General features: G+C 41.7%; 1 protein-coding gene across 1 annotated transcript in view; it reads right to left on the bottom strand.

Moving 5' to 3' along the window:
• Nup188 (nuclear pore complex protein Nup188) overlaps window positions 1-17,620 on the bottom strand; it is a 143,606-nt gene that overhangs the window by 121,531 nt on the left and 4,455 nt on the right. The window contains exons 3-4 of the mRNA XM_080281324.1: window positions 17,157-17,375; window positions 10,653-10,892 (exon numbers count right to left, since the gene is read on the bottom strand). Coding sequence (XP_080137450.1) covers window positions 10,653-10,892; window positions 17,157-17,375 — 459 coding nt within the window. The remainder of the gene's footprint in view (window positions 1-10,652; window positions 10,893-17,156; window positions 17,376-17,620) is intronic.

Below are 17,620 nucleotides of genomic sequence, written 5' to 3'. Positions count from 1 at the left end.
AAAGTGTAATAAATGAGATACTTAAAGTGACCTGGAAATTAAGCAAAGAGGCGGGGATGGAAAATATTATAATAAGAAAAGATCTGAATGAAGAAGAAAGAGAAGCTTTAAAATCATTAAAGGAAGAAGTAAAGGAAAAAATGATAAGAGGACAGAGGAAGAACGTAATACTTTTTTTTTGGAGAGTATTGGATATGAAAGTAAGGAAATGGTATTTAAGGAAATAGAAGTGAAGGAAATTAGGGGGGATGGTTGTGAAAGATCAGAAGTTGAGGAAGTGGTACGGACAGAGAGTAGGAGAGAAGAGGGTATTAATAATGTCAAAAATAATTTGAAGGTGATATATACTAATGTTGATGGTTTCATATCGACAAGGATCGAAATTAATGATTTCTTGAGAGAGCATGAACCTGATGTCATGTGCTTTGTAGAGACCAAATTAAGAGAAGATATTGATGTTCATTTGGGAGATGGTAAATACAAACTGTGGAGAAAAGACAGAAAAGAAAAAAAGGGAGGAGGAGTGATGATAGCAGTGAAGAACAACATAAATGTAGATACTGTAGAAATGGGAGAAGGCAGGGCTGAAGTGATATATATGAAATTAGAAACTGGAGAGAATGTTAAGAGAGATATGGCGGTAGTGTATGTTCCCCCAAAGACGAGAGCATGGAAGGATGGCACGAATACCATGAGATGTTGTCAGATATGGCTAGCTACTTGCAAAAAATAATTGAGAAAAGCAATAATATAATTTTGGTGGGTGACTTTAATTGTAAAGAGGTGAACTGGGAGGAATGGTACTCGGGAGGCGGCGAGGATTCGTGGGGTACTATGTTATTAAATATAATAATGAATAATGTGATGACGCAGTGGGTCAAAGAAGAGACACGGTTTTCGAGGTGAGGACACACCAGCAAGGTTAGATTTACTGTTCACCAAAGAACCTGATGTAATAGAATCATTGGAATATCTCTGTCCTTTGGGAAAAAGTGATCACGTGGTCATTGAGTTCCAGATGTTAATAGGAAACGTCGAGCCAAGAGACGAGCTTCATAGACAGGGAAGATACAACTTTGGCAAAGCAAATTTTACAGGATTGAGAAACTTTTTGAAAATGCGGATTGGAGAAAATTCAGAGAAACAAGAGATACAGAGGAAGTGGGATATCTTTCTAGACCTCTATAATTTGGGAGTGGAAAAATTTGTACCAAGAGTAAGAGGGAAAGAAAACAGGAAAAAGGAGTGGTTTAATAGAAGGTGTATGATAGCCAAAAAAGAGAGAGATAAGGCGTGGATCAATTGGAGAAAGAGAGGTAACGACAGAACAAAGGAAGAATATAAAAGAACAAGAACGAATACACAAGAATACGTAGGGAAGAAGAAAGGAATTTTGAAAAAGGTATAATTGACAAATGCAAGGATGAACCCAAACTGTTTTATAGATTTGTTAATGGCAAACTGAAACAAAAGGAAGGAATCACCAAGCTGAAAGTAGATGGAGAGGTCTTTAATGATGCGGCAATGCAAGCAGAAATAATGAACAAACGTTTCCAGTCAGTTTTCACTAAAGAAAAGGAGCTTGTGGAAGGGGAGGGAGTGATTAGAAATGTTCCGGTGATGAAAGATATAAAAGTGGAGGTGCAGGAAGTGTATAAATTACTGGAAACTCAAGATGTAAGGAAAGCCCCAGGACCTGATGGAATTTCTAATTGGGTACTGAAGGAATGCAGAGAACAACTGGCGGATAAAATTCACAGCTTAATTGTATGCTCACTGGAAGAGGGGAAAGTGCCAAAAGAATGGAAGAGGGCAAATGTGGTACCAATTTACAAGGGAGGAAACAGGGAAGAACCCTGAATTATAGACCAGTGTCTCTAACCAGCATGGTCGCAAAATTGTGTGAGAGAATCCTGAAAGACAGATGGATAAAATATCTGGAAGAGATGAATATTTTGGCTGAATGTCAGTTTGGATTCAGAAGTGGAAGGTCATGTGTTTCAAACTTGTTGAGCTTTTACTCAAGAGCGATTGATGTGGTACAGGAGAGAGATGGTTGGGTGGATTGTGTGTACTTAGACTTAGAGAAGGCCTTTGACAAGGTACCTCATAAGAGACTAATGTGGAAACTAGAATATATAGGAGGACTAAAGGGGAAACTTCTGGAATGGATGAGAGACTTTTTGAGAGACAGACAAATGAGGACAGTAATAAAGGAAAAGATGTCTGGATGGAGGGAAGTAACAAGTGGAGTCCCTCAAGGCTCAGTGTTGGCGCCAGTAATGTTCCTGATTTATGTAAATGATATGGTAGATGGAGTGAACAGTTATGCGAGTCTGTTTGCTGATGATGTAAAGATCTTGAGGAAGATAGAGGTTGAGGAGGATTGTAAAATACTGCAGGAGGATTTGGATAGGATACACAATTGGAGCCGGACGTGGGAAATGAAATTTAATGTAAAGAAATGTAAAATATTGGAAATGGGTAAAAGTACCAGGAGACCATCACTGAATTATTTTTTGGGTAATGAATTAATCACAAAAAGGAGAAGAAAGATTTGGGAGTGCTGGTCCGAGATAGTTGTCACCAGAAAAGCACATTAACAAGATAGTTGGAGAGACTTATAAGCTCTTGACTAACATAAGAGTAGCATTTCATTATATGGATGAGGAAATGATGAAAAAATTGATAGTGGCCATGATCCGCCCCAGGTTAGAATATGCAGCGGTAGTGTGGTCCCCACACAAAAAGAAAGATATAAACAAGATTGAGAGAATACAAAGAACAGCAACCAAGATGGTCCCCAGTCTGACAGACCTGTCATACAGAGAGAGGCTGGAAAAACTGGATTTGCCTTCGTTAGAGGAAAGGAGAAAGAGGGGAGACATGATTGCGGTGTTCAGGACCATGGTGGGAGTAGATAAAATTGACAAAGAAGATCTGTTTGTATGGGATAAGAGAGCAACAAGAGGACATGGAATGAAATTGAAAAAGTCAAGCTGCTTGAAGGATATCAAGAAATATAGCTTTCCTTACAGAAGTATAGACTTATGGAATAGCCTGGACAAAGAGATCGTCCAGTCTAAAAACATAAACGAGTTTAAAGTTAAATTCGACTTATTGAGAAACAGCGACGGAAACCCACGAGCATAGTACATTCCGTGTATATCACAATTAGGTATATTCTTAAATATTTGGAACGACTTAGACAAAGAGGTGGTGCATGAGAAAAACATTCATGTGTGTAAAGGTAGACTTGATAAATGTGGATATGGAGACAGGACAACACGAGCATTGCTCAATTCCTGTATACTACAAATAGGTAAATACACACACACACAATGAATGAATGGGTATAAGTGGCCCGCTATGCTCACAGGTCATTATGAACTGTGGTTCCTGTTTTTGGATGCAACTTTTTTTTTTTTTTTTTTTACAAAGCGCTAAAAATAAACGAAAAATATTGGACCAGTTATTTGTTGTATATTTAGATTTAATAGCATATTATTCCTTTTTTTTTTTTGCCTGCTATCAAGCATCTAAGTTCAATCAGAGCTGGATATCCATATTCTCATTTCGTCAACGGACTTACAAGGTACGTACTTATTATACACGTCATCAAAATATAGATACCTTTATAAGCAATATAACTTGGTGCATTCATGTTATGTGTTGGTGTGGTGTGGTGTGGTGTTGTGTTGTGTTGTGGTGTCGCACGTTGTGTTGTGTTGTGTTGTTGTGTCGCACGTTGTGTTGTGCTGTGTTGTGTTGTGTTATGTTGTGGTGTGGTGTCGCATGTTGTGTTGTGTTGTATTGATGTCGTACGCTGTGTTGTGTTGTGTCGTGGTGTCGCACGGTGTGTTGTGTTCATCAGAGAAATTACCAATATGCCGGGAATCGAACCCGGGACTCTCAGGTGAGAGCCAGGCAGCATACCACTACACCACGACCAGGTAAAAGTTAACTCACGTTGTCACAATCTTGTAACCATCGTCCCTCCGCCCCCACTGTGGGCATCAAGTACTACGGAAATTTTAGACCCAAGTACAAGTACAAGTACATTATACTGTGTACTTAAGTACACAGTGGGGGCGGAGGGACGTTGGTTACAAGATTGTGACAACATGAGTTAACTTTTACCTGGTCGTGGTGTAGTGGTATGCTGCCTGGCTCTCACCTGAGAGTCCCGGGTTCGATTCCCGGCATATTGGTAATTTCTCTGATGATTTTTCCTGTGAAAAAAATACAGGTTCTCTCTTCGTGTTGTGTTCAGTTGTGGTGTCGCACTTTGTGTTGTGTTGTGCTCTGGTGTCGCATGTTGTGTTGTGTTATGTTGTGTTGTGTTATGTTGTGGTCAGGCTTGGGTCCGAGTACATGGACTCGGACTCGTACTCGTACTTAAGTACACAGTATAATGTACTTGTACTTGGGTTTAAAATTTCCGTAGTACTTGTACTTGTATTTGTACTCGGACTCAAAGTACTCGACAATTTTACGAGTACTTTCGAGTACAACCATGATATATAAAAGTGGTGAGGGTAACAATGGTGTGTCCTTGGAGAGGCCAGGTGGCCTGGGTTGGTAAGTCAATGAGGTCAAGTGGTATTACAGCCACGCCCACTAACTCCTGATAAGCTGCTTTTAATATGTTAGCACCTTGGTACTAATTGCAAGGAGTGAAAAACAGCTGCCTGGACATTATATACCTACATACACACAATAAACTGCTGAAAGCAATTGAGGTTAAATCACTAAAATGTACTCATACTTGGATTCGAGTACAGCACAAATGTACTCGTACTTGGACTCGTGTGCAGCTATAAAACGGAGTACTTGTACTTGTACTTGGATTTGTGATACCGTACTTTCAAGAAATCAGATAAAGGACGACAAATTCTGATGGAACGACGTGATATTGCTTTGGCACGAGCAGTTTATCTAAGAAAAATACAAGAAAACAAAGAATCAATCAACCCACGGCAAGAGATTTACATAGATGAGACTTGGGCACTGATAGATAAATAGAGGCTTCACATTGTTTTATTACTTAAGAGTCGTGTGTGTGTGTGTGTGTGTGTGTGTGTGTGTGTGTGTGTTTTCATAGTGATAGCTGAGTAGCCTAGGGAAGAGGAGGGATCAGATTAACGGGATGGGGGGAGGGGGATTCCACCAGTGAAGAAGAAGGTTTAGATGAGGGAGACATGAATATCGAGTGATAGATAGACAGATAGAGAGAGAGAGAGAGAGAGAGAGAGATTGTATTTTCAATGTAAATTTTAGAATATAATGAATATTTATAAAGGAAATACTACTCCCATCCTCCATCCCTCCTCATATGGACCGATATCTGGGCACTGATAGATAAATAGAGGCTACACATTCTTTTATTCTTTAAGCGTCGCGTGTGTGTGCGTGTGTGTGTGTAGAGGAAAGAAAACGGAAGAGGGAAGGAGGAAGGTCCAGAATCCCGAGGGGACCTCTTAATCCTTCACACAGTCACTCGTGTTCCGATTTTGGTAAAGGCTTTGTAAAATTCTCTCCCTCATGTTTCCTGAGAAAGGGTATAGCCTACCAAGTTCTTGTCCGGTACTTGCAAGCAGTACTGCATCATCAGCAAACAACAAATTTGAGGTATTCCACCCATCACCATTCATTACCAATGCCATCCCTCTCTCCATTACTTGTGTTTTCACTTCTCCCATCACCCCATCCATATATACATTGAACAACCATGGGGACATCACACAACCTTGTCGCATGCCCACACTGATTGTGAATCACTCATTTAGATGCCCATTAACCCTGACACATGCTTCACTACCATCATAAAAAATCTTGACGGCACCTAACAGCTCACCCTCTACACCGTCCATGCGCAAAACTTTCCACAATGCTTCTCTGTCCACTTTGTCACATGCTTTTTCCAGATCCATGAATGCCATAAACACCTTATGGTCCTTCTCACAAGCCTTCTCTACTATCTGTCTCACTGCAAATATTTGGTCCACACATCCTCTGCCACTCCTAAAGCCACCCTGTTCATCACTCACTAGGACTTCTGGTATCTCTCTTACTTTCTCTAGAATAATTCTTCCATATACCTTCCCTACAACACTCAGTAACCTTATGCCACGATAATTCTTGCACTCACTTCGTTCACCTTTATTTTTGTACAGGGGTACAATCACAGACTTTTTCCACTCTGTAGGCACAGTTTCACTCATCAACGCCTTCTTACATATCTCCAAGAAGCACTTCATTCCATTCTCTCCACTACATTTAAGCATCTCTGCATACACCTCATCAACCCCAGCTGCTTTCCCATTTTTCTGCCGCTTCACAGCACTCTTCACCTGTGCGAGTGTCATGTCTCCTGGCACTGCATTCCTTCTCTGTACACCCCCAAAACCATCCATCCATCCATTGCCAGATGCCACGTATCAAAACCAATCATGTTTATAGCTGCTCTGCTCTCTCTATCCCCATTCATCAGGCTTTCAAAATATTCTTTCCATCTGGTCCTTACTTCATCTCCATGGGTTAATAATCTACCACCTGCATCCTTCACACCATCCCATTTCTTACTGCTTTCACTTCTACATTTCTGCACCTCTTTCCAGAATAACTTTCTATTTTCAGAGTAGTTTGCATTCATTTTTCTTCCTAGATCCTCATTTACCTCCTTCTTTTTCCTCTTCGCTAGTCTCTTTACGTGCTTCTTGCTCTCAACATATTCAGTTCTTATTTCAACTGAACCCTTATCCTGTAACCACTTTAGCCACTTCTTCCTCTTTTCCCCCACCGCTCTCTTTACCTCCTCATCCCACCATGCCGTACCTTTCTTCTTTGTTGTTACTCTTGCCACACCACATACCGCTTTAGCATTCCTAACTAAGCAATCCCTATATGCATTCCACAGTCTGTCCAGATCCATTTCATTCCAATTCAGTAATTCTAACTCGTCCTCTACTTTGGTCTTGTATTCATCTGCCATTTCTTTGATCCTCAGCTTCTCAACTTTCAGTCTTTCTCCCTGACTGCTTCTCTCTATCCTGATCCACCTCACTCCTTTCGGCTTGATCTTGCACACCACACTCATATGATCTGACAGACCTCCACATCGTCCTCTTACAGCCCTCGTATCAGCAACCATTCCCATCATTGACCTCTCTACGAGCACGTAATCAATCAGGGCTCTTTCAACACGATCCCCGTTCCCTCTATACTATGTATATTTAGGTGCATCTCTGTGTTTGAAATAAGAGTTGCAAATGCACAACCTCCTCTCCTGACACATATCCTTTAGTCTCTTCCCATTATCATTTTCTCCTGGTACTCCATAGCAACCCATTATGTCATCCTCAGGACCAGTGCCTACTCTTCCATTCATATCCCCCATCACAATCACTTTATAGCTCCTGGGCATTTCTCCCACTACTTCATCCAGCTCATCCCTAAACCTGTCTTTCTCTCACTCCTGTCCTCACATGGTGCATATGCTACAATCACTGCCACTTTCACCTTCTCAAACTTGAACTTGACATACATACATCTCGAGCTAACACATTTGTAGTCTCTCATTCCACTCTGCCACACCTCATTCATCAACAAAGCAACTCCTTCCTTGCATCTTCCTCGCTCATTCATTCCCGATCTTACACATTTCACACCCTCCCACTCCTCCACTTCGCACCCTTTCATCTTCGTTTCACACAATGCCATCACAGCATATCTCGCACTCTTGAACACATTCACCACTTCCACCCTCTTGCTCTCCTCATTCACACCTCTCATATTCCACATGGCCACGCGAGTCTGCCCATTTGGTTGGGGCCCTGGGGCAGGTATTGGGCCCTCCGAGGCTCTCTGAAACAACTGCCATGATTATGTGATTTTGGATAGGGGAATCTGGGGGACACTTAGCCCTGCCAGAAACCCCGGTTATATGGTTACCACCCAGCGTAGTAAATGGTTTTCTGAGTACAGGAAACCATTTAGCTTGTCACTCAGAGTAGAGATCATATGGCACCTCTACATTGAGTGAGTGGATGATGGGCGCCCCCACCTAGCACAATACTACACCTCAAGCAAAACACCATAATACAAGCCTCCCTCTTAACATCCATCCACTGAAGGTGTCCTTAAATACATACAATTGAGTTCACCTAGCTAGGCTTAGAGCAGGACATCACCCAACCCTCCTCAGCTACCAGCTTAAATCGGGGTGGGTGGAATCATAGATGGCATATGCCCAGCTCCTAGAATAGGCCAACACAACATAACATACATAATGGAGCACTGCACAGCACATGCCATACTAAGACACAGACACAATACCAATGGTGAAGGGAACCTATGGGACAACCCAATAGGGGCAGTTGCTTACCTGCGGTTGGAAGGTCTGCTTGATCAGAAAGACCGCGGTTGAGCAACAACGGCTACTGCTCTAGCAGTATCCATTTAAACTCAATCTTTCTACATTTTAAGCCAAACACTTTTCTATCCTGCAATCAGTGAACTTCCTTATTCCACATTCTTCAATAATCTCAATATTTCTTAACCTTTTCAGTATATGGCTACTATATTCCTCAACAGTTCCATTTCCTCCTCCATCACATTTCTAAGCTTATTATATTCATGTCATAACACTCTGTCATTTACAACAATTAACCAGAAGTTTCAAAATCCTGATCCAACTGTCTTGCAGCTTATATCCTCAATTTCTGTTCAATATCAGGGTCTTTATGACACCAGCCTTTTTCCTTTTTGAGTCACTCTAACTATCAATATATTTTGCCCTTTCTTTTGTCATTTATCGATTTACCCATCTCTATTTACCTGGACCCGATATTATGAAATACCTTTCCTCTAAAAAACTACCATTTCATGTTTTCCAACATTCACTTTAACACAAATTCCCTCACAAACATTGTCAAAACTCTGGGACTAAGTTCCTCATTAGTATAAAGAAATCATGTGCATATCATTTTATCAAATCTCCCACCTTTCCTTATCCAATCTCTATGAGGATATCACACACCCATCTCACTCCAAAGTTTATATTAAGCCACTCATTAACACCTCCACTGACCCTAATAATTACTTCAGTATCAATATGAAAGCTCTCAATAGCCTTTAGCAGTGTTCCTTCCACACTATACATACATACATATATTGTATACATACCTTCCTATCTATCTATCTATTGCCAGATCCCTTAATCCCAAAAAGGGTGGCCACAAAGAAATCGCCTCCATGTCACTCTGTCCCCTGCCATTTCACTGCCCTGATCCCAGCTCACACCCCCCTCTCTCATATACCACTCCACTCCATTCCTCCATCTCATCCTTGGCCTCCCCCTTCCTCTCCCCCCCTCCACCTCACTCACATACACTCTCCTCATCAGTTGCTCACTCTCCATCCTCTCCACATGGCCAAACCACCTTAATGTGTTTCTCCTAACACTTCCTATCACATCCACATCCACACCACAATGCTCCTTCACTTCCTCATTTGTCAGTCTGTCTCTCCATGTTACTCCACATGCTCCTCTCAAATCTCATTTCCATATCTTCCATAACTCCTTATTCACTTTGTCATAAAGCACCTTCCTCATCCATAAATGCCAGAGATATCTTGTTATGTGTTTCAGTACAAATTTTACATTCATTTCAGTAACCCTTTCTTTTTTAAAAGGGTATAACCATACCCTTTTATCCAACCCACTGACGGTCAAAAACAATAATAAAGGCGCAAGGTGAATGTTAAGTCCTTTCAGCAGAGAGCAGCGCACCCTCTCCAATCTCACTCCTCACCTTCTTCAAAACCCCTCTACAGCCAGCAGATGGAATGATCAGAGATGTGAAGTATCACTCACTCTCACACCTTGATGAATGTCATGTCAGTTTTACTTATCTTATATAGTAAAGGCATTGTTCAGGTGGGAGATAACTGTCCATCCATCATCTAACCCAGTGTTGTCCTATGAAGGGTACAGAAGCCTGGGGCTTGGCATCCTGACATGTAAGATGAGAGTGACCAGCCTCACTCATCCCTGAGTGGCATTGCATAAGCTATAAACCTCAACCACCCCTTGAATACAAATCTGCACAGGCTCAATCCGACAGGAGCACCTTAACTGTCCACTAAACCACCAAGGGCCATAATTTGGTTATATGGTTACCACCCAGCATATTAAATGGGTCCCTGGTGTACAGGAAACCATTTGGCTTGTCACTCAGTGTTGAGTCACTCACAAACAGAAGGAAAACGAGAGAATGAGGGAAAGAATGACAGAAGAGGAAGGATGGAAAGAAGGAAGGAAGAGAGGAAAGGGCAGACACCCAAGAGCAGCACTACCATACATCGAGTGAGAAGATGGTGAGCGCCCTCACCAACCTCCAACATAATTAGTTATATTTATGAAGCTGCAGTACATTGCATAAGAGTAACCTGATAGAGTAATTTGTTTTCTAAATAGTTTTCCTTTCTATTCTAAGGGTTACCTGGTATACAAAACATAGAATGGCAACAGTGAATTATTAGGATAATAACCTTTAAAATTAGTACAATTGGGTGAAGTTAACAAGAAATTTAAAAGGGTGCACTGAAAGTAGAAGAGGAACTAATATACAGTACTGTACATTAGTTACCTGTGCTAAGTTGAGGAGTGTTGTGAAGGTGGATGGAGGTGGGGTAATTGTAGTGCTACTATAGTAGACAAGCAAAGTAGCCAAACCCTCCTGCATCTCAGCTAAGTGGTGAGCCAGCCACAGTGATGAAACAGCTCTCCCAACTTCCTTCTTGCTCAGTTCCACCACCTGGCCCACAATACTCTCACCAAGACCACCATCTTTGTCCAGGACATCACGCAGGAACTCACGGAAAAGAGTCTGTAGGTGTCATGGTACACAAATAATGATGTCATCATTTTATACATGCATCTCCCTCTTGGAGGGATTACGAAATTGCTTCTGTTTAGATGACTTTAAGTGCAAAATTTAATGCAATAGGGCTAATTAGAAACAAGAGTTAACAAAATGAAATGACAAGTATTTTTCAATACACATCATGAACATTTAAAATAATCACCCTAAAGCCGTGATAACACAGACACTAGTGGCAGCGATTAATACAGTAGCTTGGAGTAAACTGCCAGCTCCATATTACCTGAAATTCAATGCTGGCAGTGCCTCGATATTCTTTGTAACAGTGTGATAAAAAATATGAAGCTTATCCACATTCAGCCCGAGATTCATCAAAAGTTGAACAGGCAGCTTAGTTAAGATTTATTTCTATATAGTGTGAACTATCATTTAGGTAAAATAAAAATCTTTAGCTGAAGGAATTAAAGTGTTCCAGTGAAAATCTGACTTTCTTGATTGGATGTCAGTATAGTATACAGTACAAGATTTTCAGGTTGAAGTGTATGCTGGCAAGTGAGACGTTTGCTTAACAATGACAACATTCGGCGATTGTGTAAGCTGTTTTTTCTTTTATGGACCTGTAAAACAGACATTACATAGTGCAGAGTCTTTCCTCTTTTGCCTCTCCTGTAAAAATTTCTATGCTCATTCCTTCTCACAGGCATGGCATTTTTTCTTTTTCCTGCTGGTTTAACCAGATGGTGAGGAGACTGGGGGAGAACCTTCCTCTTTTCTATCCTTTTCTCTTACATATTTGTTAGCTATATCTTATTAGAATTAGCATTTTTTCCAACAGGTAACCTCGTCATGCACCAACAGGCCTCGTGTCATCTGTACTTCCTATGTACTCTTTATGTACCTCTCACTTTCTGCACCCAGTTGTCATTCTCCACCCTCTCAACATGCCTGAACCATCTCAATCTACTCCTCCTCATCACAACACTAATACGTTCAAGTCTCATTCTTCCTCTAAACACCTCAATCGCGGTCCTAACCCCCCAGGCCTCTCATTTGAGGACACATTACACATTCACCTTATCATTATGATTTCTGTATATTCGAGCCTTCAAATAACCTCTTCTTTTACTGCCAAAGTCTCACGATACCGTACAGTATTATACTCCTCTGACATGCTGTACACAAAGATGCTTAAGCATGGTCAGAAAACCCTCTTAATGTCTGGGAATGCAACTGCTCCCTTTTCCTCCAACCACTCCTTACCCTTGTCACAGCTCAAGCCAAACCTCCAGCAATTAACATGTCCCCCAAATAGCAAAACTCCTCCACACACTCAAGGAATCAAAATTATTGCATGAAATATGCACAAAGATGCATATGGGGATGTTTGATACCTGTTTTTACTGGGTAGTCAACAGAATGACTACCCATGATGCACAGGTAATGTACACTTACTGTAATAAGAAAAATACATAAAAAATAAGGGCAAATGATCTGACTCGAGTAAAACCTGGTTTACAAAGACTGAAATAATGTGTGACAGATTGCACAGCTCACTTCAGTGGGCATGCTGTTTGGTAATTCTTCAAACTTTATGCTTTCTTATCCTCTGTTTCTGAATCCTAACTCACTCATCTCTTTGGTGGGAATTAAGGTTGGAATAACCATGATGATGTGAGCTGAACAGGAGAATCCTGTCTGTAGGAAAAATAGCTTATCATCTTAACCAGTCCTATCGCTCCACTAAAGCTTGTGAACCTTCCAAAGAAATGGTGACATGGGCACTCTGAACCTGCTAATTGGGAGGCCTTCAGGCAGTACTTCTTTGATTTCCCTGGAATGATTACTGCTTTCATGGCTGAGATCCTGTGGGGGGGGGAGGGGAGTTTAATCACGTATATCCTAATGCTGTCCACAACATGGAGAGGGCCTATGAAGGGTACCAGGGCCGACCCACCCCTGCATCTCATCTCTTTTACGCTTTTGCCCGGAACTGTGCAAAGTCTGTTCTTCGCTCAACTGAAAATAATTTCATTCATACTAAATGCTGGGTACAGTGATAGAAAAGACAGGAAAATGTGCAAAAGAACAGGAAAGTAGAGTAACACAAGGAAAAAAAGTAGCTGGTGCAATGGAGGCCTTGATAAGAAACAGATGCTTGAGTGTTGCAGCTGCATGAGGCTTACATGAAGGAGTGTTAGTGTCAACTTTAATATACAGATGTGAGACTATGGTGTGGCATGAAAATGAAAAGTCAAGAGTAAGAACAGTGGAGATGGGACTGCTGAGGAATGTATGTGGAGTACAGAGGGTGGATAGGATAAGAAATAATGTGAATCGTAAAAGATATGGAGTGAGGAAGTCTATGGAAACCAGAATCGAAGAGAATGTACCATGGCGGTATGGTCATATGGAAAGAATGGATAACAATAGTGGTGAAAAGGGTATACCTGAAGGAAGGAGCAGGCAAGGTAGGGAACTGTTACTGCGGGCTCATGGCCTTTGATTCCTTCTTCCTCGCATTAAAAAAAAAAAAAAAAAAAAAAAAAAAATGGAGAAGATGGAGAGTTATGGTGGATGAGTGTGTGAGGAAGAGAGGTTTGGAAGCCGGTGAGGCTAGGGAAACGACGAGATCGAGCTGGCTGGATGAATGTCGTGCGGAGAAGTGCATGATCAGGGATTTGGCACCCCTTTTTAACGTGGTAGCGTCCGGACTGACTCTATCAGATATGTTTAATTGAAGCGACAGAACGTGGTGAATGTTTTTGGCATATCCGATAAAGCCAGGATTCCGGGGGCTTGAATGATGAGTGAATGAATGTGTGGCCCATTGGACTGCGCAAATTTGGGCTGTCTGGACATTGCTTCTCCTCATCCTGCCCTAGGGTGGGAAAGGAGGTCCGGTGATGATGATGATGACTAAATGCTCTGAACTCTCCAACTCAAATTCCTCCCACGCCTGGCACTTTGCCAAAAACCTTTCTGACAACTTTACCTCATTATCCTTCCCTCCTCTTTTCCATTCTGATGATTCTGTAGGTCTTTCTTCTACTGATGAAGAAAAATTCTTCACTCAGACTTTCTCCTCCAATTCCACCTTGGATGATTCCTGTGCTGTTCCTCCATCACTTCCCCGTTCTGACTTCCTCATGGCTGATACTGAAATTTCTTCAACTGATGTATTTTCTGCCATCACTGGTCTCAATAATAACAAGGCATATAGACCTGCTGGGGTCCCTCCTGCTGTCCTCAAGAACTGTGCATCTATGCTTATGCTCTGCCTAGATAAACTTTTTCACCTTTGTCTGTCAACTTGTTGCTCTCCTTGCTAGAAGTTTGCTCTCACTCAGCCTGTCCCAAAGAAGGGTGATCATTCCCTGCTCTCTAACTATCACCCAACTGCTTTAACATCCTATATTTCAAAAGTTTTAAAATCTTTTCTTAACAAAGAAATGTCTAAAGTGACTTTCCTATCACAACCTTCTTTCTGATTGTTAGTACAGGTTCCACCAGGGATCCTACACTGGTGATTTTCTCACATACCTTTCAGACTTCTGGTTATCCTTCTTGTGGACTTTGGGGAAAGCTTTGCCACTGCACTTGACATTTCAAAGGCTTTCAGTCGAGTCTGGCATAAATCTTTAATTTCAAAACTGCCCTCTTATGGTTTCTATCCTACTATCTGTGCCTTCATCTCTCGCTCCCTTTTTGGTCATTCTATAGCTGTTGTTGTAGACAGCCATTATTCTTCTAGAGTGACCAATAGTGGTGTTCCTCAGGGCTCTGTCCTATCACTAACTCCCTTCCTTCTATTCATCAATGACCTTCTAAGCTGTACATCTAACCCTATCCACCCATATGATGATGACTCTAACCTGCAAATTTCCATTTGCTTCTTGCAGCATCCATCACAACAATTGCTTCAGTAAACAATGGGATGAGGCTAAGGCACACCTTATGTCTGACTTTGCTCATATCTTTGACTGGTGTAAAAATACGGCATCAAAAACTCAGTTCTTACATCTTTCAACCCATCAAAATCTTCTGTAGGAGTATCCCCTAATTTTTAACAAAATCCAACTCAACCCTGCATTAACTTTAAACATACTTTGGATTTCTATCTTGGAAAGATCATACTACCTCTCTTGAAAAATCTGCTTCCATGAGATTAGGTGTGCTAAGATGTCTCTGTGCCTTCTTAACTCTTGTGAAGTTGTTGACTTTGTAAGTCAGTTTTATTCACCCCTCCGTCGAATACAACTCTCATGTGTGGGGAGGCTACCTGCATAGAGCTCTTTTCTACAAAGTCAAAGGCTTTTTGTCGGCATCTGGTGGTTTAGTGGGCAATTAAGCCACTCCAATCAGATTACGCAAGTGCACGTTTATATCCAAAGGGTTGTTGGGGTTTATTGCTCATGTAATGCCACTCAGGGATGAGTGAGACTGCTCACTCTCATCTTCAATGTCAGGACCAACTTGCCTAGCCCCGGGTTCCTACACTCCTCATGGGACAACACTGGATTAGATGATGAATGAATGAATGAACTCTCTTCCTCTTACTGACTCCTCACAACTTATATCTTTTTGCCACACTGCTGCATCCTTGCCTATTTTCCATCGCTGCTTTAACGGTCACTGCTCCTCTGAACTGTCTGCTTGCATCCCTCCAACATTATGGTGGGTGCATAGCACCCATCTAGCAACAAACTCTCATCCTTTTTCTGTCCAACTCTCTAATGCATGAGCTGACTGTCACTCCTCCATGTATGCAAAAGGGCCACTCTGGAACTATCTCCCTCTGCCTGTATTTCCTACTGCCTATGATCTCCAGACTTTCAAATGCGGTGTGTCCAGGCATCTCAAAATGAACAGATCGTGAATTTGGTTCAATGTTATTTCGCTTTTGTTTTTTCTTGGAGGGAACAATCTTGTTGATCCTCGTCTTTGGTTCCATCTTTCTTGTCTCAAAAAAAAAAAAAAAAAAAAAAAAAAAAAAAAAAATGTAGCAACCTGTTACAATGGTGTGGTTGAACAGATCTGAAATGATGATGTAACCAAAAGACATGGCTGGAAATACCTAGTATGATAATGTGGATGAACAATTCTAGTATGGATGATGGGAACAGATAAACCTCATACACTGTACATGGAGAAACATGGTATGGTGGTATCAATGAATGGACTTGATACTGAATATCCGGACAAGCAAAACATGGTACAGTAGACCTGGAATGGCATGTGTGAAAAAGCCTGGTATAACAGTAAGGACAGATATATGCTACCATAATATGGACTGAGGAAACTGGTATCATAGTGTAGCTGGAGATACCTAGTGTGAAAGTGTAGGAGATACCTAATGTTAGTGTGGATGAAAATACTTGGCATGACAGTGTGGATGGGTTCCTGGTGTGACAGTGGGGATGGACTCCTGGTGTAACAGTGTGGATGGATTCCTGGTATAACTGGATGGATTTCTGGTGTGACAGTGTGGATGGATTCCTGGTGTGACAGACAGTGTAGATTGATTCCTGGATATACCTGATATGATAAGGGTGGATAAAGAATCACTGAAGATACCTGGTGTGGCAGTGTGGATGGAAATACCTTGTGTGACTGTTGGTGAAAATACCTGGTTGGATAAGTATGGCTTGACAGATCTGAAGTGATGGTAAGGATGAGCATCTGGTAAGACAGTAATGATGTGAACAGAGACCTGGTATGGTCATTGTAGGTGGAGAAATTGTGTAGTTATGGTGGCATGGTTCACCAGACCTGATATGGTTGGTCTGGATGAACAGAGCTGACATGGATGATGTGGATGAACAAACCTAATATGGATGGCATGAATGAACAGATCTGATATGGATGGCATGGATGAACAGACCTGCTATGGATGGTGTGGAGAGAGAAACAGTTATGATAGTGTTGTGAGACCTAGTATGGTCACTGAGGGTGGAGAAACTGGGTAGCTATGGCAGTTTGGATGACCAAACCTGACATGGATAGTGTGGATGAATAGACTAAATATGGATGGGATGGATGAACAGACCTGATATGGATGGTGTGGAAGAAAATGCCCGAAATGGATAGTGTGGAAGAAAAGGCCTGAAATGGATGGTGTGGAAGAACAGATCTGATTTGGATGGTGGGGAAGAACAGACCTGATATGGATGGTGGGGAAGAGCAGATCTGATATGGATGGTGGGGAAGAACAGACCTGAAATGGATGGTGGGGAAGAACAGATCTGATATGGATAGTGGGGAAGAACAAACCTGATATGGATGATGTGGATGAGCAGTGTTGGCCACAATGTGTCGGAGGCAGCGGAGGAGGTAGAGTCTATCAGCCATGTAAAAGCTGAGCAGGTGGTCAAGAAAGGCCTCCTGGTCACGCTGGCTACTCAAGACCTCGGCCAGCGCTGCCTCAGAGCCACTATATTCATTGACCAGGAACAACTGGAACACCTCCCAGCTCTGACCAGCACATAAGTCCTGCCAACAGAAGGCAAGGTATACCAAGAGCTGTATGTACTCTTTGTTTGCAAAACTGCTACACTAGGAATTATTTCACTACTTATTTAATTAAAAATCAACACCTGTATTCACTTGAAACTACTCATAAAACTGCTACAATGATTTCAGACAGTACTGTTCTTTGTGCATAAAACCCCTAACTCATAATCTAGAACCATGTGAATTACTTGAAGCATACAAGACATGGTGGGAAAGTGCATTTT

Source organism: Coenobita brevimanus, chromosome 89 (assembly GCF_032717465.1).
Source record: "Coenobita brevimanus isolate Jiangsu-jjx chromosome 89, ASM3271746v2, whole genome shotgun sequence".
Classification (NCBI taxonomy): Eukaryota; Metazoa; Arthropoda; class Malacostraca; order Decapoda; family Coenobitidae; genus Coenobita; species Coenobita brevimanus.
The sequence above is the reverse complement of the archived record's forward strand: the minus strand, read 5'-3'. Positions and strand labels throughout refer to the sequence as shown.